Source organism: Rhizopus delemar, genomic scaffold, assembly GCF_000149305.1.
Source record: "Rhizopus delemar RA 99-880 supercont3.16 genomic scaffold, whole genome shotgun sequence".
NCBI lineage: Eukaryota > Fungi > Mucoromycota > Mucoromycetes > Mucorales > Rhizopodaceae > Rhizopus > Rhizopus delemar.
The window spans coordinates 83,681-107,970 of record NW_027137842.1 but is presented as its reverse complement, the minus strand read 5'-3'; the positions used below and the strand labels follow the sequence as shown (position 1 = coordinate 107,970).

The 24,290-nt window shown below is 32.6% G+C and overlaps 11 protein-coding genes across 11 annotated transcripts; 7 read left to right on the top strand and 4 right to left on the bottom strand.

The window, feature by feature from the left end:
* Positions 1-1,749: 1,749 nt before the first annotated feature.
* RO3G_15316 (uncharacterized protein) lies at positions 1,750-1,914 on the bottom strand (the record flags this gene model as incomplete). Its single annotated transcript, XM_067669900.1, has 1 exon — positions 1,750-1,914. One exon carries the CDS (start codon positions 1,912-1,914, stop codon positions 1,750-1,752), a length of 165 nt encoding a protein of 54 aa, XP_067526001.1.
* Positions 1,915-6,426: 4,512 nt separating this feature from the next.
* RO3G_15315 (uncharacterized protein) lies at positions 6,427-7,284 on the top strand (the record flags this gene model as incomplete). Its single annotated transcript, XM_067669899.1, has 1 exon — positions 6,427-7,284. One exon carries the CDS (start codon positions 6,427-6,429, stop codon positions 7,282-7,284), a length of 858 nt encoding a protein of 285 aa, XP_067526000.1.
* Positions 7,285-7,681: 397 nt separating this feature from the next.
* On the top strand, positions 7,682-7,810 carry RO3G_15314 (uncharacterized protein; the record flags this gene model as incomplete). The annotated part of the gene is made up of 1 exon (XM_067669898.1): positions 7,682-7,810. The coding sequence occupies one exon, from the start codon at positions 7,682-7,684 to the stop codon at positions 7,808-7,810; it is 129 nt and encodes a 42-aa protein (XP_067525999.1).
* A 637-nt stretch (positions 7,811-8,447) lies between these two features.
* On the bottom strand, positions 8,448-8,687 carry RO3G_15313 (uncharacterized protein; the record flags this gene model as incomplete). The annotated part of the gene is made up of 1 exon (XM_067669897.1): positions 8,448-8,687. One exon carries the CDS (start codon positions 8,685-8,687, stop codon positions 8,448-8,450), a length of 240 nt encoding a protein of 79 aa, XP_067525998.1.
* Positions 8,688-9,057: 370 nt separating this feature from the next.
* RO3G_15312 (uncharacterized protein) lies at positions 9,058-9,557 on the bottom strand (the record flags this gene model as incomplete). Its single annotated transcript, XM_067669896.1, has 2 exons — positions 9,058-9,082; positions 9,205-9,557. The coding sequence occupies 2 exons, from the start codon at positions 9,555-9,557 to the stop codon at positions 9,058-9,060; spliced, it is 378 nt and encodes a 125-aa protein (XP_067525997.1).
* A 999-nt stretch (positions 9,558-10,556) lies between these two features.
* Positions 10,557-11,981, top strand: RO3G_15311 (glucose-6-phosphate dehydrogenase; the record flags this gene model as incomplete). Its single annotated transcript, XM_067669895.1, has 3 exons — positions 10,557-10,904; positions 10,954-11,155; positions 11,206-11,981. The coding sequence occupies 3 exons, from the start codon at positions 10,557-10,559 to the stop codon at positions 11,979-11,981; spliced, it is 1,326 nt and encodes a 441-aa protein (XP_067525996.1).
* A 1,707-nt stretch (positions 11,982-13,688) lies between these two features.
* On the bottom strand, positions 13,689-14,624 carry RO3G_15310 (uncharacterized protein; the record flags this gene model as incomplete). The annotated part of the gene is made up of 4 exons (XM_067669894.1): positions 13,689-13,976; positions 14,028-14,085; positions 14,135-14,247; positions 14,301-14,624. The coding sequence occupies 4 exons, from the start codon at positions 14,622-14,624 to the stop codon at positions 13,689-13,691; spliced, it is 783 nt and encodes a 260-aa protein (XP_067525995.1).
* Positions 14,625-17,220: 2,596 nt separating this feature from the next.
* On the top strand, positions 17,221-17,768 carry RO3G_15309 (uncharacterized protein; the record flags this gene model as incomplete). Its single annotated transcript, XM_067669893.1, has 3 exons — positions 17,221-17,258; positions 17,353-17,502; positions 17,714-17,768. 3 exons carry the CDS (start codon positions 17,221-17,223, stop codon positions 17,766-17,768), a joined length of 243 nt encoding a protein of 80 aa, XP_067525994.1.
* A 254-nt stretch (positions 17,769-18,022) lies between these two features.
* Positions 18,023-18,608, top strand: RO3G_15308 (iron sulfur cluster assembly protein 1; the record flags this gene model as incomplete). Its single annotated transcript, XM_067669892.1, has 3 exons — positions 18,023-18,115; positions 18,173-18,479; positions 18,532-18,608. 3 exons carry the CDS (start codon positions 18,023-18,025, stop codon positions 18,606-18,608), a joined length of 477 nt encoding a protein of 158 aa, XP_067525993.1.
* A 1,227-nt stretch (positions 18,609-19,835) lies between these two features.
* On the top strand, positions 19,836-22,418 carry RO3G_15307 (uncharacterized protein; the record flags this gene model as incomplete). Its single annotated transcript, XM_067669891.1, has 5 exons — positions 19,836-19,926; positions 19,979-20,311; positions 20,364-20,410; positions 20,808-22,283; positions 22,404-22,418. 5 exons carry the CDS (start codon positions 19,836-19,838, stop codon positions 22,416-22,418), a joined length of 1,962 nt encoding a protein of 653 aa, XP_067525992.1.
* A 510-nt stretch (positions 22,419-22,928) lies between these two features.
* On the top strand, positions 22,929-23,564 carry RO3G_15306 (uncharacterized protein; the record flags this gene model as incomplete). The annotated part of the gene is made up of 4 exons (XM_067669890.1): positions 22,929-23,096; positions 23,148-23,242; positions 23,303-23,379; positions 23,434-23,564. 4 exons carry the CDS (start codon positions 22,929-22,931, stop codon positions 23,562-23,564), a joined length of 471 nt encoding a protein of 156 aa, XP_067525991.1.
* Positions 23,565-24,290: the final 726 nt, after the last annotated feature.

Sequence of the window (24,290 nt, the reverse complement as noted above, 5' to 3'; positions counted from 1 at the left end):
GGGAACTATATGAAACGCAAAAAAATCCTTTCAATCCTTGCCGACACATAACATGGAACTATGTTGAGAATTCCGACCCATACTATGGTACGTAATAGACAGTACTTATTTTCAGATACCTACAAAATTTATATTAAATAAAAGATATCCCACATGTTTGCAATTTCTTTTCTTTAATTATTATGTTTTTATTTGTTGAGGAAAAAAAAAAAAAAAAAAAAAAAAAAAAACAAGAAGGCTTAATCATACAATATCATTTGAACTGAATAGATTGATAATTGGTGTATGACAAACAACGGTCATTCACGCAAACGGTATATCTTCAATGATTAATAGTGAGCATATTAGATATAAAAAAGAGCGGTGAACTTGAATATATTATGTTTACCAATACTTAATGAAATCAGAGTCTTTTTTATATCAAACTGTCTTAAATAGTTTTATTATTGCTTTTTCATCATTTTTACTGTGTTTCCCACCTTCTTTTATCGCTTAAAGAGAAATTGCTCATCAGATATTCCTTTGATTTGTCACACTAATAATACATTACAATTCAAATGCTTGATACTGTCCATAAAAATCATGTTCTATCTCATTTGCGCGTACTGATTTTTATAAGCCATGTTCTCCCTAGGAATAACAAGATTTTTTTTTATGCAGGTATAAAATCAACCTGTGAGATTGAATCTTCGCCTTCCTCTTCTTTTACGCTTTTGCATTGAATTTAACATCTTGAATGAACAAAATACAGCTTATTCATAAAGATGGTTCCATGACAGCATAAAATATAAATACGACAGCAAAATTATAAAAGAACATGTATAATACTACATCCAAGCCCTTTTTATATCAATAATCAATAAACGACTGTCTTTGCTTAGTCACTGAATTATCTAGGCACTCTTTCAGAATACAGTCTTCTTACAGCAGTTGTCTTGTTGTTAAGAGATCAGCATGACAGATGTCCATGCTTTGAATAGGCATATTTCTCTATCATTTTATGTTTCAGCTTTTCATCTTTTGTCAGCATTGAAGATTGTCGTTAATGAGATAAAGAAGCAAAAAGTCATTGTCAATCACATTTCATAAGGATGTATAAAGTATTTCATGTCTTTATATATTGTTTTTCATCTTCTTTGATTCTTATAGACCACCAATCATTTTCTTTCTGTTTATGGAATTTGATAAAAGATGTATCTTTTCTGAATTTTTAATAAAACATGATTAATATTTATAAATCATATGTACTCTTATATTTTGCTGTATGATTGATATGCCAATATAAGCTACATTTTGTACAAGTTGAGATTATGGAAAAAGATCTATGAATCATCACTCATAGATCTGACTCTGAGCCCAGTGTTTATAACACTTTGTAAATCCATTTTGATCTGTCTTTTTCTTTTTTATATAAACAGTCTTTACTGCAGCAGAATGAAGAAATCGCCAAAGCAAAAGCCTATCATGAAAATGATTTCCAGAATAACTTGTCGTTTTCTCTCAATAAAGAAACAAAAGAGAAATAAAAAAAGAAAAATACGATACAAGAAATCATTGAACACGATTCGATTTCTTTTCATAGTTCATATAGTTCAATAAAGAAAGCAGGCTCGTATTGCATGCAATGATGGAGAAAAAAAATCTTGTGTTTTGTATTTTATTAATATTCTCTCGTGACGATATAGTAGGTCTATCAACAAGGGTAAGGAAAAGAGCCTGGATTTCATAAATTATAGGGAGATGACTATCTTAAGCAATAACAACGGGAGCATTGGGATCAAGGAAATTATCGGGAACAGGGAAAGCACCGGGATCAATCCCCTGTCTTTCTTCTAATGTAGCAGGACCAAGAGGAAGTGAAGAGACAAACATAAAGGCAGATAATAAACCAAAGATGACAAGAACTGAACGCATTTTTATATGTAAAATAAATATTTCCTTATAATGAGATTACTTAGGAAAGAAAGCAAAAATGAAGGCTCATTTTATATGTGCTGATGTAAGGAATTGGAACGAATTATTATTTTCACTGCAATATATTTAAGCCATCACTTATGATTGGAAGCTCTTTTGTTTTTGTAAACACGATGATAAATTAAAAATGCACACTCTTAAAACAAAATCTGCCCTAAAAGAAGGTACATTAGGCTTGTCTAAATTTCAGGAATTGACTTATTCAAACGAGAGCCATTCAAAGTGATAGATTAAGCTTATCTTTCTTTTATGATGACTATGTACTATAAATGAATGGCAAGTGTTATTTGGAGATAAACACTAGCCATTGTATGTCGCTTTTAAAGTATATATATTTGCCCAGATAGAGCATCATCCAACCAAAAGAAAAGCAGCCTTTGCCTAATTGTTATTACTAAGCCGTTCTACTACATACATCATAAGGGATATTTACTGGCATGGACAGATACTTTGGGGGATTCGAAGCAAACGCCTTACTAGCTTGATAAGTTCTAATTGTAAGAATGCATTCTATCACTTGTACTTTATAGATTAGAGACTGATTTAGTTCCCTATTATCCTTATACTGATATATTCAGATATAACCTTCAAATTAAGTCTCTTTAAAGTCTTTCTAATCCATGACTGTGTAAACCCGTCTTTTCTTATTTTGAATGATTAGATCATATTTAGATTTATCTAAAGGAATAAACACAGACATCTATCCTATCCTACGACTTTCTCTATTACAAGGCCTTACAACACTATATGTTCTTTTTGTTTATTTATAGTCAAGCATTCTGCTTGTAGAAATGTCTATATTCGATATTGGATGTATTGAAATCGAAAAGATAGATAATGAAGCAAGAGAGAGTTATCCTTCTCTTTCTTCTCTAGTTTATATTCTGGTTGTTTGAAAGGAGTTGAATAGACTGGAATTGAGACGAAGACTGTGATTCATTGTGTCAAGTTTGGATTTGCCAAAGCTTCATTTGAAGTCTGATATGCCTCATTTGTTCTCGCATGCATATATCTTTTCTAAAATACAGTTATGGATATATGCAAACATGAATATTGGCACAAACAGAAAATCCTTGCTGCCTCTTTATTTATATGATGACTATAGTGTATGACTGGCAAAAAAGAAATGCAATGCAAGATTAGCTATTAGGACAATATCCATAGAGTGAACGAAGATATACTTGAGCATTTCCTTTACCAGTGCCCTGTTAAACTGGCAGTATGGCGTACTTCCTGGTCTCGCTTTACAAATCCAACAGAATTCAATGTAGATCGAGTTCAAAAAGCGTTATTCTGTCTCAAGTTTCCTTCAAAAGATTCTTCCTCTTTCCAGAGTTCGCCTTCCACCATAATCGGTCATACTCTCATGGGCATCTGGCGAGCTCATTGCGCCCTTCATTTTTTATTCTGTTCCTTTTCATCCCGACTTGGTTTCTAAATCCGTTTCCTCAATGATTACAACGTCTCATAAAGAAAATCTACTGCTTTCTGGTTGTTCCCCGGTATCTCTGCCTCATATTCAACCCTAGCCTCATTCGTGGACTACATCATCCTCACTTACACCTTTCTAATTTTCATTTTCTACTTCCCCCCCAAAAAAAAATGCATAATATAAAAACCAAAAACAATAATGTGACTTGATTCATCGTCATTTAATAAACTTGAGCCTTATGCTCCTTATATACAAAAAAAAAGAATAACTAACAATATGTAAAAAATGCGTTTCATACATCATACTCTCGTTATATCAGCAATGTGATAGAGGTAAGGATGAAAAATGCCCATTAAAGAATTAACTGTCGAGTCGCATAATACTGCTAATTATACAGATGTGAAGATACCGTGCAATGACATCATAAACTGACTATTTGTTATTAATAATAAGGTACATTTAACAATAGACTATCATTGTGCATTATACTCATGACTCTCTATATACAAATGAGGAATTATTTATATCTTATTCTTATGCAAAAATACACAACGTCATGATTCATGTTACCGATTTCAAAAAAAAGATAAGATATACGTTATAATGAATTGATCATTAAGCCAGAATTTTTAAAAGAAGAAAAGGGGCTACTGTTCAATGAAGCCAAGATAAGAGTATAACAGCTTAAAGTAGAATTTATTATTGGTATTTTCGTAACTGAGATATAAACAGATAATAAGATGTTGATTTATAATAATAGCTGTAAGTGCTATGCTCATATTATATTCACGCAGTCAGAGTATAATTTCGAGGTTTACTATGAGACCGTTGCAAAGCAAGCTGAGAGTTATCTAGTCTAATACAGTATGCCTTATTTATGCTCTAACGTTACTGATTTTCACACTAAACAAGTCATAAATTATCATATATCCTAAACAATGAATCTTCAACACGAACAAATAGAAGCTAATAATATATAAAAATATGCTCTATACATTATATATTTTATTGCTCTACTTATTATAAGGCACTTACATTTATTTATTAATAACGATTTATTAAATTATCCTGGAAACCTTTACATTATTAAAACTGGCATTTTATTTATGAATTACTTTTAATAAAATTTGTACATCAATACAGAATAATATTATCAGCAATAACAGTGATATAATATAAAATAGATATGTCTGTTATTAAATATACCTAAAGAGCTTTCTCTACTTTTCAACAAAATCTTTCATAAGAAGACGTAAGAAAGTTAGCGCAAGAAAGCCTTGAACCTTTCATATTTAAAACGTACTTGGCCATTGATATCGCTGTAAGGTTTTTATACACAGCAAAGCACGTCTAATTTTAGCGCTGTGCGTTCTGCTGACAGAGCTCATTGCGGTCGAAGGTAAGAAAAATATGAAAACACATTAGAAATAACCTCTTTGCTAATATATGGTTTTCTATAGGAAACACTGCTCAAATGGTAGTAACTGTGCAAAGTGAATGTGCTATAAGCAAGTCTTCAACGAGGACGGATAAATGGGCCTAACAACTCAAAAAGATTCTAGATTGTAAATAAATGCTCCTCTTTCTTTTTTTAAATAGTATGACTTCTTTTTACAATCAAAAGAAGTTATAGATAGGCTGCTGCGTGAAATTAGTAATATGTGATCAGTCTATTTTTCATATCTTCTTCCATACATATTTTTTGCTGAGTTACATTAAGTTATGATAAGTCATCATGAATAAGCACAAGATAATCATGGAATTTTTAGTGAATAACTACTACAAGGCTTACTGTTGCCTTTTGAACTACATAAACAAGAAAAGATTATGTCACAACCTTATTGTATGACTTTAGAAAATATTTTTTAGAAACAGAAGACTATCTGGATTATTGCTTTGACAATCGCGAATGTTCTTTTTTTTTTTATTATTTCTGAATGGCTAAATCGCTTATCATGGTTTATAATGGCATCTGAGACAAAATTCAGTCATACAAAAACTTACTCGCATTTCCTTTTTTTAAAACAATAGACAAAAAACAATCATTACAGTAAACAAACTCATTTTTATTAAATTTTTACACTTTTAGACAACCTGCTACATTGTTTAAAGTTTTCTTTAGTATATTTTTTTATCCGTAGTTAAATATAGGACCACTGTGATACACAAAAATTTTTAAAGGACTAGTCTACTTTTTTTGAAAAAGAGATTACAAGTAGAACTTTTACTTTTTTTTCTTAAAAAAAATTCATTGAATTTAATTATAGGTGTTGGAGTCTAATATAGTAAGGTGTATATATTAAAATAGACAATAGTTTCTGTATTGATAAAAATATTTTAGCGCTGTTTTGATAAATGCTAACGCGGTTAAACGCGACAATCATCTCATATTTTTTTTTTCGCGTTTGCTAACTGAGGTTTTTATTGGACAGGTCTTGATCTTCTACGGCCTGGGTTACCCCTCTACCTAAAAAAAGATATCTCGTCGGCGTCAAAGGTTAAAAAAAGAAATGACGACAACATAATCTAGATTTCATGTTCACAATAGGAAGAAAAAGTTCAGGTACCAAATAAGAAGAATAGAAAATGGGAAAATTTTATATTGTAAATCAATTTTTCACTCTTTTTCATATTTAAAAATATCTCCTTCAGCACTATTATCTACATTGCTCTCAAAAGTACATAGCAATTTTTTTTTCACTAGTTCTTTTTTAGCCAAGAAAGAAACGGTTGACAACAAGGGACATTAAACAAGCAAAGAGCCGAACGTTTGATATACATTCAATATGAATAAAGATTGGACATGTTTGCAAACAATAAATAAATTCAGAAACAAGACAAATCATATTCACAAGCGTTAATCAGGGACACCATTAAGGTGATCGCGGACATATCCAAGACGAAAAAGTTTAAATAAGATCAGTGCTTTTTTTTTTCTTTTTTTTTCTCATTCATCAAACCATCCTTTTTAATTCACTGCTGCAGGCTCAACCCAATACATTCATTTATATATTAAATCAATGCAGTTTATTTCTCTCATTACACTCATTTTCACCTTATTTGGTTGTATCCAAGCCTTTCCTATCGAATCTCGTTCCTCAGGCACTTTCTATGGTGTGACTTACAACGCTAGACATTCTGATGGTTCCTGTCAATCTGCCTCTGAAGTCAGTGATTCTATTAAGCTCATGAAGTCCAACGGTATTACTCACATTCGTACTTATTCTCAAGAATGTGATCAACTTCCTTCTATCCTGAAAGCTATCAAGGCACAAGGTGGTGGAATGACCGTATTGGCTGCTGTCTGGCTTGATGGTTCTAGTGGCGATGATCAAGAGATATCCACTCTCAAATCTGTCTTGTCTAAGAATTACGGTAACCAATATATTCAAGGTATCTTGGTTGGTAACGAAGTGATTTTTAACAACGTCATGTCTGATGGTACCTTGATCAACAAAATCAAGCAGGTCAAGGCCTTTGCAAATGATATCAATGTTGGAACAGCTGAAATTCCATCTAGCTATACAAATCAACTTGTCACTGCCTGTGATATGGTCGCTTCCAATGTTTATCCTTTCTTTTCTAATGTCAACGTCGACACTGCGATTAGTAATCTTAAAGCACAATACAACAACCTCCAAAAGGTAGCTGGCTCTAAGAACGTATGGATCACCGAAACTGGATGGCCTAGTAGTGGATCTGCTTTGGGCAACTCAGTTCCTAGCGAGACCAATGGTCAAAAGTATGTCACTGGTCTTTTAAAATCCTCCCTTCCTTATTACTACTTTGAATGGCAAGATTCTGATTGGAAATCCGAAGGTACTGAAAAGAGCTTTGGTCTCTTAAACAGTGCCGGTAAATTCAAATACACTTTGTAATAAAGATTTCAATTCTTGCTATTTTACCATTTTTGATGTTTCTTATTTTTTTTTATCGTTTCACAGAGTATGTTTGCAGTTCACACACAAATTATAAATAAACCCGCTGTATTACACTTGTATACCCTCTAGTGTATTACCCCACGGTAAAAGAATAAAAACATTTTTTTCTTTTCTTTTTCTCCTCTTTTATTGTCCTTTCCTTTTACGCCTTTCATGATTTTCAATTCTTTCCTTATTTTATTCTTTATTTCACTCGTACAAGCACAATTAGGTGGTCAAATTCTTTCTCCTGAACAAAATGATACTGTTCAAGTGGGTCAAAACACTAAGATTTCTTTCCAGTATGAAAATGTAGGCGCAGGTGATTACACTGTAGATATTCAATTATGGCAAGATGCAGCAGCTTCAGTTCTTATTGATAATATTACTATTGGTCATGAGATCAAGTCTGGAAACTCTTCTGGTCCACACGTTGATTTTGTATACAATGATACATACACCTGGAAGGTTCCTCATGGATTGAATGAGACGTTTTATTTGACTGTGGTTGAACATGCAAAGACTCCCATCTATACTCAAGGTATCACTATGCGATCTCGTCCTGTCTTGCTTCATACAAGTTCTGCTGTCTCTTTGGCTCTCAATTCATTCTCTTTGACCTTTTTGGTTGGTGTTTCCTTTTTGATCCTTTCTCTATCTGCTTAATGTTTCCTTAATTCTCTCTCTCTCTCTCTTTTACTTGTTTATATACTGCTATTGCTGGATCAAATAAAACAAAACTCTTTGATAGTACTCCTTTTTGTTAATCTTTCAATTAAACACATATTTTATGATGACACAAAACGACGAAAAAAAAAAAATCAAGTTGGATACTTTTGAATATAACACGAGATTAAATTCGAGCTCTAGAAGCTAAACTTGCAATTAATTTATTTTACTGAGTTTTTTCCTTTAAGTTTTAGTTCATGTTGATTAACAATCAAAGCGCAAATTCTATCTTCAAATTGAACAAATAATATACGAATTTTATTTTATTCAGCAAGTTTACATGTGAAACAAAACTCTTTTGGAAACAATAAACTTTATTTTATGAGTACTCTTATTGTGTCTGTGTAAATCTATATTCTCAGAATTCATTTACTCTATTATTTTGTATTGAATCATAATTTTTCTTGACGTTGTACTTTTAAACAATCAGATAGAATACGAATCATATTATCAAATCCTTTAATCAATTCCGGATCTTGTTCACTTCTTGGTGCATGAAAATCTGAATGAGCAAAATCAATCAGACGCAAGTCACACATTTTAGGCGCCAATTCTTCTTCTTCTTCTTGATCTTCTGCCTTTTGTTTTCCTTTTCCCTTTTCTTTTGATTCTTTGTGATCTTCATCCAACATATATTTCCAAGTGCTTTCTGCTGCTTCACGGCTTCCTTCATAAACAAACAAAAGAGATGAGCTGATCAGTCGTACATTGGGTAGAGATATCAAAGTCTCCTTTATTTCTTCAAGTGTATCAATAAAACACTCAATAATCCATTGCATGTATTTGCTCGGCACAGGTTCATTATGAGTTTGTTTTTGCTCATTGTCATCGGGTATATATATTCTATAGTCTTCTGTGGCCAACCCATAATGTGAAGTTGGGAATAGATAAGCAAGGATGGCTTCTAATGTATTTTCGTCTGTACGCGTCTTTCCGTATATTTTGCCATAAGATGCATATCTGTGCTCTACTGTGTCATAAACCTATATTTCCCCCACTTTTTCATTCAATAATACTAGTATATAGGCTATGTGTATATACAAGTATACCTTCATTCCACATATTCTCAAACCCAATGAATGAGATGTCGTATTGATAGATTGTTCAATCATTTTTTTCCTCTTTTCTTCAGTCGCATGCTCATCATACAATAAGGCACCCATCTTTAAATCCATGATACACGGCCGAGTAAACCCATGCAAGATATTTTCTAAACAAATGTTTTGTTCTTCTTGAACACTGTCTACAAGTATACAATCTGGTATTGAATCACCAGGAGATTCCAACATGGATAAATCACTTTCAGTGGCGGTTCGTAAAGTACCATAGCATTGAGGAATGAGGTCAAGAAATGAAGGGTATGTCTGTGCATCTTGATAAAATTCTATTTCTTGCTTCTTACAAGGTTTAACAAGAATCAAGTCATCAGTAGAAGTTGTAAAAAGCATAAGCTTGTCGTGTCCTGCCACTTGTTGATCAAAGTATTTGAATTGTTGTGCCATTATCAAATAAAAGGAAAGGAAAAGAAAAAGGCGGCGTTTGTATTTTTTTTTTTTTTTTTGTGATTGATAATCAAGACTGAGTAAAAGGAAATTCATCCTTTCTATCCGATTTGATTCTATGAAAATAGTAAAATGATTTGAATCTTTTCATTTCTGCCTTCAATCTATATGGTATGAAATACTGGTAATTTTATATACTGAGAATTTGAATTGATATAAATAGAAATATCTTTTTGATAATACTACAACATACATGTATTAACTGAACAAAAAAGGATTCTACAATTATTAGAATAGAAAATTATAATAAATATCTTTGTAAGAAACAAAAAAAAAAGGAACCCTATTTTAGATATTTAACTGAAACATCAAGACACTCAAAAAGAAAAAATTAAACTGTGAACAAGACTGGTGTTTTACTTCACAATCAGACATTGAACGGAAAAATCTGTTGCCTATCACTTTAATTTATAAGCAATAATTCAATAAAGCGGAAAATGATTTAAAGCAAACTATTTTATTGAAAAGTACAAGTCAAAAGTCATAAAAGCCAATGTTATCCATTCTTTTGCTCCTATCAGCCATTACATAATCACCTCAATTAAGAAAAAAATATTATGCAAAAATTAAAGTTTACAGTGCTTGTGTGTCACATGGAATAATCGTTGTCAATGAACGGTTAATAAGAGCAAGAATTTATCCGCTTGATATAAAACCTTTCTTTTTTTTTTCTTTTTCTTTCTTTTTCAGTTTTATTATGGCTTCTCCTATAGACATTCTTCAAAAACAAATAACTCAAGAACTTGGAAACTCTGTTACTATTGTTGGTAAGAATTTTTTTTAAAAAAGTAGTTGATCAAATAATATGTCTAATAAAAATTAGTCCTTGGTGCCTCTGGTGACCTTGCAAAGAAAAAGACATATCCTGCTCTCTTTGGCCTCTATCGTAACGGATTTTTGCCCAAGAACACAAAAATCATTGGTTATGCGCGTACAAAGATGTCGCATGAAAGTTACCTTCAACGCATTACCCAATATATCAAAGTGCAAGACTCGCAGCACCTAGAAGCATTTAAGAAAATGACCTTTTATGTCTCAGGACAATATGATGATGATGAATCCTTTCGAAAGTTGAGTGAAGCCATTGAACAATGCGAAAGTAAACATCGTGTGTATTACATGGCATTGCCACCCTCTGTCTTTATTCCTGTAGCACAGGGGCTGAAACGTAACGTGTACACTACCAAGGGTAGTAACCGATTGGTGGTCGAGAAGCCATTTGGTATGGACTCTGAAACATCCGACCATTTAGGTCGTGCATTGGGTGCTCTCTTTACTGAAAATGAAGTAAAATTAAAAGGAATTTTTCCAAATTTAAACTCATCAAATAAGTTAGATTTACCGTATTGATCATTACCTCGGTAAAGAAATGGTAAAGAATATCATGAACCTTCGTTTTGCTAATGTCTTACTTGCTCATGCTTGGAGCCGTACTTATATTGATAATGTACAAATCACATTTAAAGAGCCATTTGGAACTGAAGGACGTGGTGGTTATTTTGATGAGTTTGGTATCATTCGTGATGTCATGCAGAACCGTAAGTTTCCTTTAGCTTTTATTGTATAAAAATTCTTATATTACAAATAGATTTACTTCAAGTACTAACCTTAATTGCTATGGAAAGACCCATTTCTACTGATGCTGAAGCCATCCGTGATGAAAAAGTCAAGGTCTTGAAATGTATCTCTCCCATTCGTATTGAAGACACCTTATTAGGACAATACGTTGCTGCCAATGGCAAACCTGGTTACCTTGAAGATGAAACACTTAAGAATAAGGACAGTTTGACACCCACCTTTGCTGCTGCGGTATGCTTTGTGAATAATGAACGTTGGGAAGGTGTTCCATTCATTTTAAAAGCGGGTAAAGCTCTGAATGAGGCCAAAGTTGAAGTTCGTTTACAATTCCACCGTGTGGCTGGTAGCCTATTCAGTCAATCTCCTCGTAATGAGCTGGTAATTCGTATTCAACCCAAGGAGGCAGTGTACGTGAAGTTCAATAACAAACAACCCGGTCTGTCCTACCAAACAATTCAAACTGACTTGAACCTGTCTTATGACACACGTTATACAGATCTCTCTATTCCTGATGCTTATGAGTCTCTTATCTTAGACGTCTTGCGTAACGACCATTCCAACTTTGTGAGAAATGATGAACTCCAGGCTGCTTGGAAGATCTTTACTCCTTTGCTTCATAAAATTGACAAACATGATTCCGGTGTAGATATCAAGCCTTACGCTTATGGCTCTCGTGGCCCCGAAGAATTAGATGATTTCATCAAGAAATATGGCTACCATCGTGATAGTTCGAGTGGATATACATGGCCTCTTCAAAACGTGAACGCTTCTTCCAACAAGCTTTAATTCTTATTCATCTATCCTTTGTTATTGTTATTATCCCTTGTACCAATAAAAAAAATACGCGCTTTTTTATACTTAAAATAGAAGGAGTGGGTACACTATTTTTATTAATCACTGGTAAGCTGAGTAGAAATGGCCGGAAAGAATTCAGTATAAAAATTGACAAGAGACCCAAATGGAAAGCAAAGGAAATACCTGAATAGGTATAAAATAAAGTAGAACAAAGCTAGACTCGTCTTTGGTTGAGTTGTTTAGTGTGCTTACATGTAAGTGAGAATGATCAGCGTATGTATAAAGTTGAAAATAATAAAAAAAAGAAAACAAAAAAAAACTGAAAAGCTACTATTATGTTTATCACTTATTCTTAATGCATCTAGATGCTGAACAGCGATAATGCTTCAGGAAAAATGATTGATTTCGAGGACTTTATGCTGGATAGTGGACTTGTAGGTTGTTAATATGCTATCTGGGTCTACTTGATCTTCTTGGTTGTTGAGGAACACAACATCCGAACCTTTCGGAAATCTGGTCATTCACATAATGGGTCTGAAGAACAGCAGTGTGTTCAGAACGGCTCCCAAGGAAAATAATGTCATCCTCTAGCTCTAAAAGGTCCTATCATCAGTAAATCTCTCCCGAAAGCTCTCCTCACTGCTAAGCTTGGGATGCCTAGTTATAATAGCTACTTGTCAAAATATGCTCTTCAGAAATGGAAGGGCTATTGGGGTATCGAGTAAGAAACAAAAAAATAAATGCTTTTTTTATAACTGTATATATACTATTGCATCAACTTTACGCCAATAAATACCTTGAGCATGTGTTAAAAAAGCAATCTTGGTAGTATGAAACATTCAATCTCTAACATACTTTAACGAGGGCTTGAGCTGCTGTTAAAGTGCATAACTACCTACAATCGTAACAGTAAATTGGGTATATTGCAGCTTCATGTTGGCCATGACAGCCTTATTAGGTCTTTTTTTTTTTTTTTTTTTTTTTTTTTTTTTTTTTTTTTTTTTTTTTTTTTTTTTTTACTTGGAAGAACTGTACCCTCTTATTATTTTTTGAATCACTATGCTGGACTAAGGTTGATACTTGCGTCAGCAGCAATGGATTTTACCGAAATTTGCTCAGTGATATAAAGCAAGAAGCGGTCGATCTGATTTGCATTGTAATTGCGATACGTGCTCCCTTTTTTAAGTCAGTCCTACTGGCGAGAGTATTAGAGAAGACTTCAACTTTCGTTTGAAAAAAAGCACCCTTCCCTTTTTCAAAATCCCCCCCATTTTGGAAAACAAACAAATTTTGCCCCCCTTCCCCCCCCCCAAAGTTCGAAGGCTCTTGAAAAAATATTTCAAAGATTTCCATGGCGCCAGGATCAAACTCATCTTTTACTCTCACCACTGACATCAAACTTGTCATTACTTCTCCAATTGCTTTTTCGACATAGACTTGTTCACTGAGAGATAAGCATTTAAAATCCATGTTGTCAGCCATCGTTTATTAATTGAGAAAAAAAAAGACACATACACACACATGCACATGCACTTTATCAAAATCTTCACAAAGCTTTCCTCAAAAAAAAAAAAAATTAAGTCATTTTTTCAAAATCTAAGGTAAAACATTTCCCAGAAATTGTGGTTATTTTACCAAAATCTGATGAAAAACCAGTATAGAAGAGGAGAAAAAAGGGGGTATGAGTATATACATAGATTAAGTTTGCCACTTTTTTACTACTTGACGTGGCGTCTTTGAAGACTTTGCTGATAAATTAGATGAAACGCTGTTTAGTGATGTTCTAGAAGTACTTTTATACAACTTATTTGTTGATCTTTTTATAGTAGATGAGGGTTGTTTAACAATTACTCTTGACTTTCTAGTATTAGTTTCCGTAGAAATAACAGCCGATTGGGCTTGCTGAGCTAATTGCAGCAATTTTTGCTTTATTCTTTCAAATGCAGCTTCTTCTTCCTCTTTTAGTTTTTCAAATTCACTGTATGACTATGTAGGTTATATGAATAAGATATGTTTTGTACGAATAGGTGAGCTTACCATAATACCATTCTTGCTTGATGCTGTATCTAAGCCTGGTGTTAGCGGTCTTTCTATTCTGTATATAATTTAATAATTGTTTGGACATATTATAAGCGTTTATTTACTCATCCAGTCTTTTCTGCAAGTCCATAATAGTATCTGTCTGTTCTTTTACAGCAGTTTCAAGTGTTTGGTTTAAATTTAATAATAACTTTTTTCTCGTTTCCAAGTCTTCAATCTGCTCATTTGTTAGTTATTTTTCTACTTTATTTTGCTTTATATGTGAATTACCTTCTGATGAGTTTTTGCTTCATCTAATGCTTTTTGTGAATGTAATAAACCTCTTAACATAAAGGTCCCTATTCCTCCTACTTTATTTATTTTTGGTTTATTTTGTTGTTGTTGATTCTTTGTTTCTTCTTTGTTTGGTCGAGGCAAGTTGAATCGACTAACTACCATAGGCTGAGTTACAGTAGTAGTTGATGTTTTTGTTGATTTATTAGATAACGATGTGATAGGTTGACAAAAGAAAGATAAACCCGGGTTAGACTGGCTTGTTGTCTTGAGGATCCGGCTTGTCCTTGGTGTACTTGAAATAGAATCGGATGGCGTCATCCTTGAGCAGGGACCATGCTAATCTTTTTCCTTTAAAATCGTTCCTAACTTTTTAAAAGAAAAGACGTGTTTCTTTGGATGGTGTGCTTTTTTAGTGGAAATTTCGGATAATGAATTCTGCCATATATACTCCGCTTGTATCACCATAATGATTACAGAGCACACTCGATAGAGATCCGAAAAAAGGGGTAACAAACTACTTTACTATTCATGTAACGGTAAGCTGAGAAGAGCTTTGTAATAAATTGTTTAAGACATATTTCACAAATATACTTTATTAAAGAGTCTTGGTAATATTAGTATTGTAAAGGAGAACTGCCATTCTTTCATCTTTCTCAAAGACTGTATATTTTTTGATTTAACTGTCAAATAGAATAAATCAATATTCATCATTTTATTTTACCAAAAAAAATAAATAAGTAAAAACAAAGGTAAGAATCCTATGCAAAATATAATATACATTAACAGGAAGTGTGATACTTTGCGAGTCTTTTATCCACGCATACAGATTCTAACTACACTTTTATGCAAAATATTCCTTGAATTGGGCACAATAGCTGCTCAGATGTATGAACCATTCTTTTGGAGTATAAAGTGAGAAGTAGATTATATTTTTTTTACCACAAGTCTAGCTTGTCATGAATACAGTCATTCCAACGCCAAAGGGCGGCTTTTTAAGTATCAAAATTTGCTTTTTATCTTTTCAATATGCGGTTTTCATTTAGCTTTTTAATTTCTTACTTTTTATTCTAATAACATCGTCATCAACCAACGTTGTGTTAATGATGCTCAAAGATATAACCAGAGAACAAGCAGTATGCATTTTTTTTTGCCATAAATACACCGAGCCTAACGTGAAAAAGCTTTTGAAAAGAATGGAAAGTTTCAAAAATGTCGACATTTGCTCCGACAAGGACCCATTGCAACTTATATTGCTTTGTAATGAAAGAATAGATTCTGAACCCTTACATTATAAGAGATATAACAATAGCTCATTTAGAAAAAAAATAAATTAAAAAAAAGGAGCATAGCAATAAAAGATTCATTATTCAAATAAAAACAGTAATCTAACAACAAATATACTTTATAGAAATACAAATGCCTTTACATTGTAACAAAAGAATAAAAAATAAAGTAGCTCTGTTCACATTTTGCTACAAGGCAGTTATAGTTAACAAATACATACAAAACTTTTTTGTTTTTCAAGTAAACAGATTGCTTTATTATTTCTTTTGACAGATAATATAAAAGAATACATATTTTTAAGCTTATACTAGTTCATTACTTACTTTATGTTTGTACATGGATGTAATTTGCCATTAGCCTTTAGAGATGTTAGCAATGACAACTTTCTTTAGCAAAAAGAACTATTCAGCAACAAGCATTAATATAAGTTTGACATTCTTATAGTTTTATCATATTGGAAAGAACCGACATTAGACTTGGTTGTTATTTTTTTTTTTTATAAACTTACATTTGACCAGTGTTTGAGCTTTCTTTTTTTATCTTTTGTGCCTTTGACATCTAGTGTATTTCATGAAACAAAACCAGGGAGAAAAAAAAAGCTGTTTTGCTGCTACAGTTTGTTAAGATACTGACTTCTTTTTTCTTTTTTCTTTTTTCTTTTTTTCTTTTTTTTACCTGAAATAAAAAAAAAAAGAAAAAAGAAAAAAAAGAATACTCTCCATGTTAAAGATATTGCACTCAATTAGTAAAACTTGTTCAAGCAATGTATAAATTATCTTTTGGGATATCATTAAATGTAAACTACATGAAAAACAACTGTTTTTGATTTCTAATATCGATAGATAGTGAATAAGTGTAACATTGGCAAAATAAGACTACAAAAAAAGCATTTTTTTTCTGTTCCATCTAAAGCAAGGTATTATTACTTTTACTGCATATCCTCCATAGCTAATAGCTATTATACATGTATACTGCTTCCTTTTTTTACTTGTTGGTATAAGCTTGGCTAGTGTCTTTTTTTTACCTGGTTCATCTAAATTAAGGTGCTATTACTTCTACTACATGTACTCAATAGCTAATAATTATTATAGATGCATGCTGATTCCCTTTTCTTTATTTGTTGGTATAAGCTTAGCTAGTCTTCTTCTGGTCTATCTAAAGAAAGGTAGTATTACTTTTACTATACGTACACGATAGCTAATAATTATTGTAGATGAATGCTGCTTTGCTTTGGCCTCTTTCTATCTTTTTCCTCTCTTTGCTTTGGTTTTTGAGTACTGATGTCTTTCCTTTTGCTTTGAGTGCCCAAGTCCTTGCGTCTTTGAGTCCTTGTGTCTTTGAATCCTTGAATCCTTGAGCTTGGCTTTTCTTTTTTCTTATGGGGACTTTTTGAGTTCCATGAGATTAATCGATGTATTTTTAGATTAGATGCTGCTATTTCGGTGACATTAGGTAAATCAAATACACTGCTAAAACGCTACAAGCAAAGATATATCATGTTTTGTTATTATTATTTTATTTAAATAAAAAAAAAGCTATTTTTTATAAACCAAACCCTTATTTTTTAATATATATAAAGCAATATTTATTGCAATATTAATTGTCAATAAAAAAGTATATAAGCTATTGAATGGTTGATAAAGAAGTATATAAGCTACTGGGTGGTTGGTAAAGAAGTATATAAAATAATATGAGTGGTCGATAAAGAAGTATATAAGGCAATGTGAGCGTCGATAAAAGAATAAAAAAACAAATAAATTAGTATTTTAAAAAGCATGATTGATTGCCGAGCACCATTAGATATCAAATGGATAATAAACAGGAGCCACAACATAACTGATGAAAGTTGCGTCTTGCGAGATCAGTTAACGAGCAAGTGTCCCAACAGTCTCCTGTCTCTACCACAAATCTTGTAACATCACTTGAACAAAGGATTAACGACGACTTGAACGATTTGTGGCAGAGACAGGAGGCAGTGCGTCCAACAACCTCACCCGATGGCATGCGATTCTAATATTTCGCATGATCGATAATTAATCGGTTATCAAATTTGCACGATTATTTGCAGTGATAAAGCCGCCCTTTGACATTTCAAAAACTGCCCTTTGATTTTTTTTAATTAGCCATCCTTTGGCGGTGGAACGACTGTATAATAATGTTTTCTCTAATCGATTCTGATTTGCAAGTAAAATTGCATTATTTTTCTTTTCTGCCATTTACCATTTATATACATTCTTTCTAAGCTTTGATTCGTTATCAGATTTTAACGTCATTCTCATATTACTCTTTAAAGCGAATTAGCTTAATAGTTTCATCCAATCAAAAGTCACATTAATAAGTAATCAGATTCAATATAAAAAGAAGATTAAACCATGTTTTGGATTTTTTTTTTTGTGAATTTTTTTCGAGAAAAAAAAAAAAAGCTTACAAAAATGTTGCGTACAACTTTTACAACTTTAAAGAGATCAACTCAAATTATTCAAAGACCTCTCTCTCTTTCAGGAACTCGATTATATCATGAAAAAGTATTTAAAAAAAATACAATACTATTATACCATGTAAATTGAGTTGTGTATGTGTAGGTTATTGATCATTATGAGCATCCTCGTAATGTAGGATCATTCCCTAAGACGGACTCAGATGTCGGTACAGGTTTAGTAGGTGCACCTGCATGTGGTGATGTTATGAAATTACAAATCAAGGTTGATGATAGTACGGGTAAAATAGTGGATGTAAGATTCAAAACATTTGGATGTGGTTCAGCTATTGCTTCAAGCAGTTTTATGACAGAGCGTGTTCGTGGTATGACACTTGAAGAAGCTGGACAGATTAAGAATACAGAAATCGCAAAAGAATTATGTTTACCTCCTGTCAAATTGCATTGTTCTAGTAAGCCCTTAATCATATCAATGTCGTTTGTAATTTAACATGCATGTTATAGTGTTGGCTGAAGATGCTATTAAATCAGCTATCAACGATTATAAAAAGAGGCGTCCGGTCAAAAATGTATCTGCATAAATCTTGTATACCGCACACACTTACACACATGCGTTGTAAATAATAATAATTCAATAAAAATTCATATGTACGCATATGTCATAAATATTCAATTTTATTAATTGATCAACAAATTATCTTTAATAATAAGCGTTTTATTTTAAAGCCTTAATATGTTTATAACGTTCAGAGATAGGGCTTTTTTGTGTTACTAGGAGGGAAAATCCCAAAACAGACATTGCATAAATAGTTGATTTGTAATCAACAGCCTAGAGTTCAAGTCCATTTTAAAAAGCACTTGGTTTGTAGTGGCACTTGGATAATTTATGTCTCTTTACTATAAAATAAAGACTATACTAATGATTTCTTAAGCCCATGCATTACCTTTTCCAGGATCAGCAGGCTCTTCAAAAGATTTTTTATGATCAATGGTTTTTTTTTTTGCTGAAAACATTAGTTCTCATTTCTCCAAGAAGTAGTATATTATGCAAGCTTTTAAATAGCTAGATATATCTCTACTTTAACAGTATAGTCTGTCTAAGTATCTATTATATTTCTAATAGCACAAATAAGGAGGCATGAAGGAACCGAATGATTAAAACAAGCATCATTATCTCCATCTAAGAAAGAGGCAGTAGTATTGATCATATTAAAAATAGAGCGAAAGAGAAAAACTTCTGTAGTCGATTGTAATAGTTAAATCCTTGTTGAAAGAACTTACATTATTTCTTATCTAATTCTTTCTAATCTTGTTTTAGTTTGTGAAATGTTTCTTCTTTGAAGACTTGAAGCTGTGATCCTATAGTCATATGGATCATTCTAGATACTATTAATATCTGGTATGCTTCTTTTAATTCAAAGGCTTATCGGTATAGAAGCACCTGGTGTTTCTAATATTGATTTAGTTAATTAATCCTTAAAGCTCAAAAGCATCTCAGTATGAGAATGGCTGTGGTTATTACTGCTGATTATAGATTTCTTGGAATGAAGTGAGAATGGTTTTATTACAGCAACCTGTCCATAAACATGAATAGCTATAAGCTTAATCTTTTCCTTTGGATATTTTATGGTAAAAAGTATTTTATATCTGTTTTTTTTAAGTATCTTATTTCTATTTTATCGCTGATGCTTGTGGTTTTAAAAAAATTATTTTTGTACTCCGTCCGGTAGATTGATGCAACTGTCGGGGGGATGCACTGTTTATTACGAAGTAGATTCCACTATTTTTTCTAATACTCATTTATAACAATGTATTCCATCTGGGGAAAAAAATCAAAAGAAGCAGAGGCAGAAAAGAAGAAGCCAAGAACAACTGCTGCTCAAATTCGTGTACAAAAAGGTTTTTTTTATTGCAAGTATATTATTTAATGACTTACGCGCTATTAAAATAGATTTAGCTGAATTAGACATTCCAGATACCATTCAATTAGACTTTCCTGATCCTTCCAATATTCTTAACTTCAACATTTCTATTCATCCAGATGAAGGCTTTTATAAAGGAGGTGTATTTAAATTCACTTTTAGTATTAGTAACAATTATCCTCATGAACCACCCAAAGTACTTTGTATTCAAAAAATTTATCATCCAAATATCGACTTGGAAGGCAATATTTGTTTAAATATCTTGCGTGAAGACTGGAAACCTGTCCTTTCTCTTCAAGCTGTCTTAGTTGGCTTACAATATCTATTTCTTGAGCCCAATGCAGATGATCCACTAAACAAAGGTATAAAACTATAGCATTTATTTATGTAATTACTTACACCATCTGTAATCAGTGGCTGCTGAAGTATTAAGAGACAATAGAAGATTATTTGAAAATAACGTAAGGAAATCAATGGCTGGTGATTCATTTGATGGTGTTCAATATGATCATGTTCTTAAATAAATACACTGTGTAACAACTCTTTATTATCCTCTTTCTTTCCTTTCTACTCTCTTCTTTATGACTAGTTTAGACTGGACACTGGCTATAGAAAAATTTGATTTAAATCATGCTTCAAACTTATTAAAACAAGAACCTCAGTTGTTATGGAGTCCATTGCAAGATGGCCATCTTCAACAAAAGACACATTTACTTCAAGCACCCTTTTATGCTATTCACTTTAGTATACTTTATTTTGATAAACACAAGAATTTAGACTTTATTTTCTTTCTTGTTAATGTACTATTATACAGAATACTAGTGTACTGAATTGTATTTCTAACAATCCTTTTTATAGCACTCTACTTTATACGATTTGAATACAAGGCTTTGGAACAATAACAGAACAATCCTTGATCTTGCCTATCTTTTAGGGCATCAATCTATTATAGATCTTTTGATAAAAAGGGGGTTATCCAATGAGTTCAATACATTAAAGAAAACAGAGCAGCAATATTTTAGAAAGGGACTTGTGAAGGAGAATAAAAAAAAGGTTCTTCTTACTGGAGAACAGCAACAACAAGGCAAGAGGCAGCAGATAGAAGTTGCGCAATTGGTGAAAAGATCAGCTGTAAAAAATAACCCACTTTATCGAAAATTGGAAAAGGTGTCAACGATCAATAAACATACGCCACCGCCTTGTCTTACAGAAGACGAAAGTTCAAGTGAGGAGGAATTACAATTCTATGGTAATTCAATACAAAACACCTCCAAAGAAAACAGCCTTGATTCATCCGATAGTGACGATGATGACGAGACTGTAGAGCATAAGGCTATTACCGTCTTTCGTGCTCTAAGGCCCGTTTATAAAGCAACACTCTTCAATAAAGAAGAAGAAACAGCAAATGACCCAACCTCCTCTACTACGCTTGTAGAGAATTGTTATTTAAATAATAATAGGATGCCCAGGAAAATTGATGATGAAAATAGACGACGAGAGATAAAAAGGCAAAGTGGAAGTCAAAAGGCTGCCTGGACCATGAGCATCAGCTCATGGGCCGCTATGCTAGATCGTGAATTCAACTTGAATGGTTTGAACTCACTGACAGAGGAGAGCACGATACCCTTAAAGCTAGACAATGGCGATTTAAAATTAAATAACGGTTCAAAAGACAACTCAACAAGCTCCCAAATGGAAAATACTATACCAAAACGTGAATCCTCAATGCCCACAGAACATCATAAAGACGTTTTCTCTGCTGGACCATCTCAAAAGAAAGTAACGCGACATGAAAAGGAGATCAGATCCACAATGGTTCACAGTATTCCTCCTCATCTTCTTAAACAAGGCTATGGTAGACTTTATTTACACATCAACAGCATACAAGACATCTTACTGCCTCTCCCTAAAGATCGTACCTTTATTCGCTGCGTGATCAGTGACGGTCAATTTGAATACATGTCTAGGTATGAGGTCCTTAGTCAAAACATTCATTTTGACCATGAATGCGTCATTGACACACATCCAGACATGATCATCACTCTATCCCTTCATGTTAGACCCGATTACATGATCAAACCTCGAAAACCGCTTTCTCGTCTGTTCACATCGCGTAAAAAGAAAAAAGAAAGTCTGTCAGGCTATGTGAATAAGGAAGATGGAGCAATCGGGCAGGCTCAATTTGCATTGGCTGACATGGTGTCTGCCTGTACTGAGATAGACTATGAAGCCGGCTTTAGTTGTTTTAATGCTTGGTATTCTAAATCGTTCAAGGAGCGTCACAGGCAAAAGAAGAAGGATCAAGATGTACTAAAAGTGGTTGGGAACTTTAACGTAAACATGTTATATCTGCCTTATTCTTCATACCAGATATAAAACAAGCCGTAATGCTCCTATGAATATGCTGGCATAGATGAGAAATGCAAAACATGCCCTTCTTTTATTTTATAATAGTTAGATGATTTGTAAAAGAAGTGTGTATAAGCAATCATAATAATAAAATATGTAGTATAATATAGTCATTCTTACCTGGCTCATAGACTTAATTACTCATTATCAATAGTATATCCAGCTTTTGTTAGCTAGACATAGCTCTATCTGCTTCAGCTATGTACCATTCAATATTGAAGAATAAAAAAAAAAGTACTCATATTTTACATTAAACAGTTTATGTTCAATCCACTTATTTTATAATTTATTAGTCTTACTCGATTAGTTGAATATTAATGCTATAAACAAACGCATGTCTTCAAATGTAGAAAAATTTAAAAAGAGGCGAAATAAGAAATAAAAATCTGAATTGAACGTAGTTGTATCCAATTATTTTTTAATAGCCTGACATATAAGTAAAGGAAAGCTGAGGAAATAAACATGCAGCCAATTGATATCTTTAAGCCACCGCAGTCACATTTTGGTGTTTTTTAAAAAACGGCACACAAAATTAAAAAGCACTTTTTTTTAGTTTACACAAGATATCAAATGGCACCAGCACTCAAAGAAGAAAACACAACAGCTGCACTTGGAGACCAAGAAGAACGTATGGAAGTTGATTCAGCTTCTGAAGTTGAAGAAATACAGGAAGAAAATAGCGATGAAGAAATGGATGAAGAACCAGACGTTGCTATTTCTGCTGATAAATTAGAAATTGTAAATGATAAAATAACGTCTTTCGCCTCATTCTCATTGTCTCTTTATTAGGTTGGTTCTCATGGCGATCCTACTGCTTTAACTTTTTGCTTTAAAAATGAAGATCACACTCTTGGCAACTCACTGAGACATGTCATTAACAAAAAGTAAACAAACATAAATATATGTGATTCTTTACTTTAAAACTTATACATTTATATTATTAGTCGTGATGTTGACTTTTGCGGTTACTCCATTCCTCACCCTTCCGAAGCCAAGATGAACATTCGAATTCAAACTACAGGTAAATGTGTATAAATACATAAAAGCAACCTTATAACTTACTCATTTTCCTCAGACAAAACAACATCCATTGACGCTTTAAAAACAGGTCTTCAAAACTTGTATGATATGGTTGCACATGTTCGTAGCACATATGCAGAAGATTTAGCAAAGAAGGAATATGTTGAATTTGAAGAAATTGCATAAAACTTAATCATTACTTGTACACATATGAATAAATTAGAAATATACACGCACATTTGGAGAAAATTAGAAAGGAGAGAAAAGTATATACACTTTTGTGTTATTGTACACAATTTTAAATAACACTACTATATGCTGATATCAAGCTTTGACGTTATCTTTACAAATGGTAGTTTCAACATATTTGAAGACAGTACCAATTTTAATATGATATTAAAGCAATAGATTATTAAATTTGCACGTTAAGTAGCGCTTTTGGCGGTGAATCATCGTCTTTAGGGCGTTTTAAAAAACAGATGATGCAGTTTCTTCAGTTAGAACCTTGAAACTTTTATTTTAATTGTCATCAAAATTGAGTTTGCATGCTTTTACCAAGCACGATTAGAAAGCAAGGCTGGACTTTCAAGCTATTAGATTCCTTTTTGTAGAATAAAAATGTATTGCTTATTTATATTTTATCCTCTAGTCAATATATTCTATCTGAATTAATCACTGTTGATTGTCATTTTTCAGTACTTGCAAACGAAGCAGATACAAATGATTCATTAAACAACAATTAAATGTACGTCATATAACATCAAAGAAAGAATGAAATTGAAAAACCATTGAGTTTATGAAAATGACATGAATGCATGACAGTTAAATTAAACGAACAGGCTCATAACACTGTGCATAATCATATTAACAATTGTGCAATATTTTACATTACAAAAAGAAAGCACATTGATA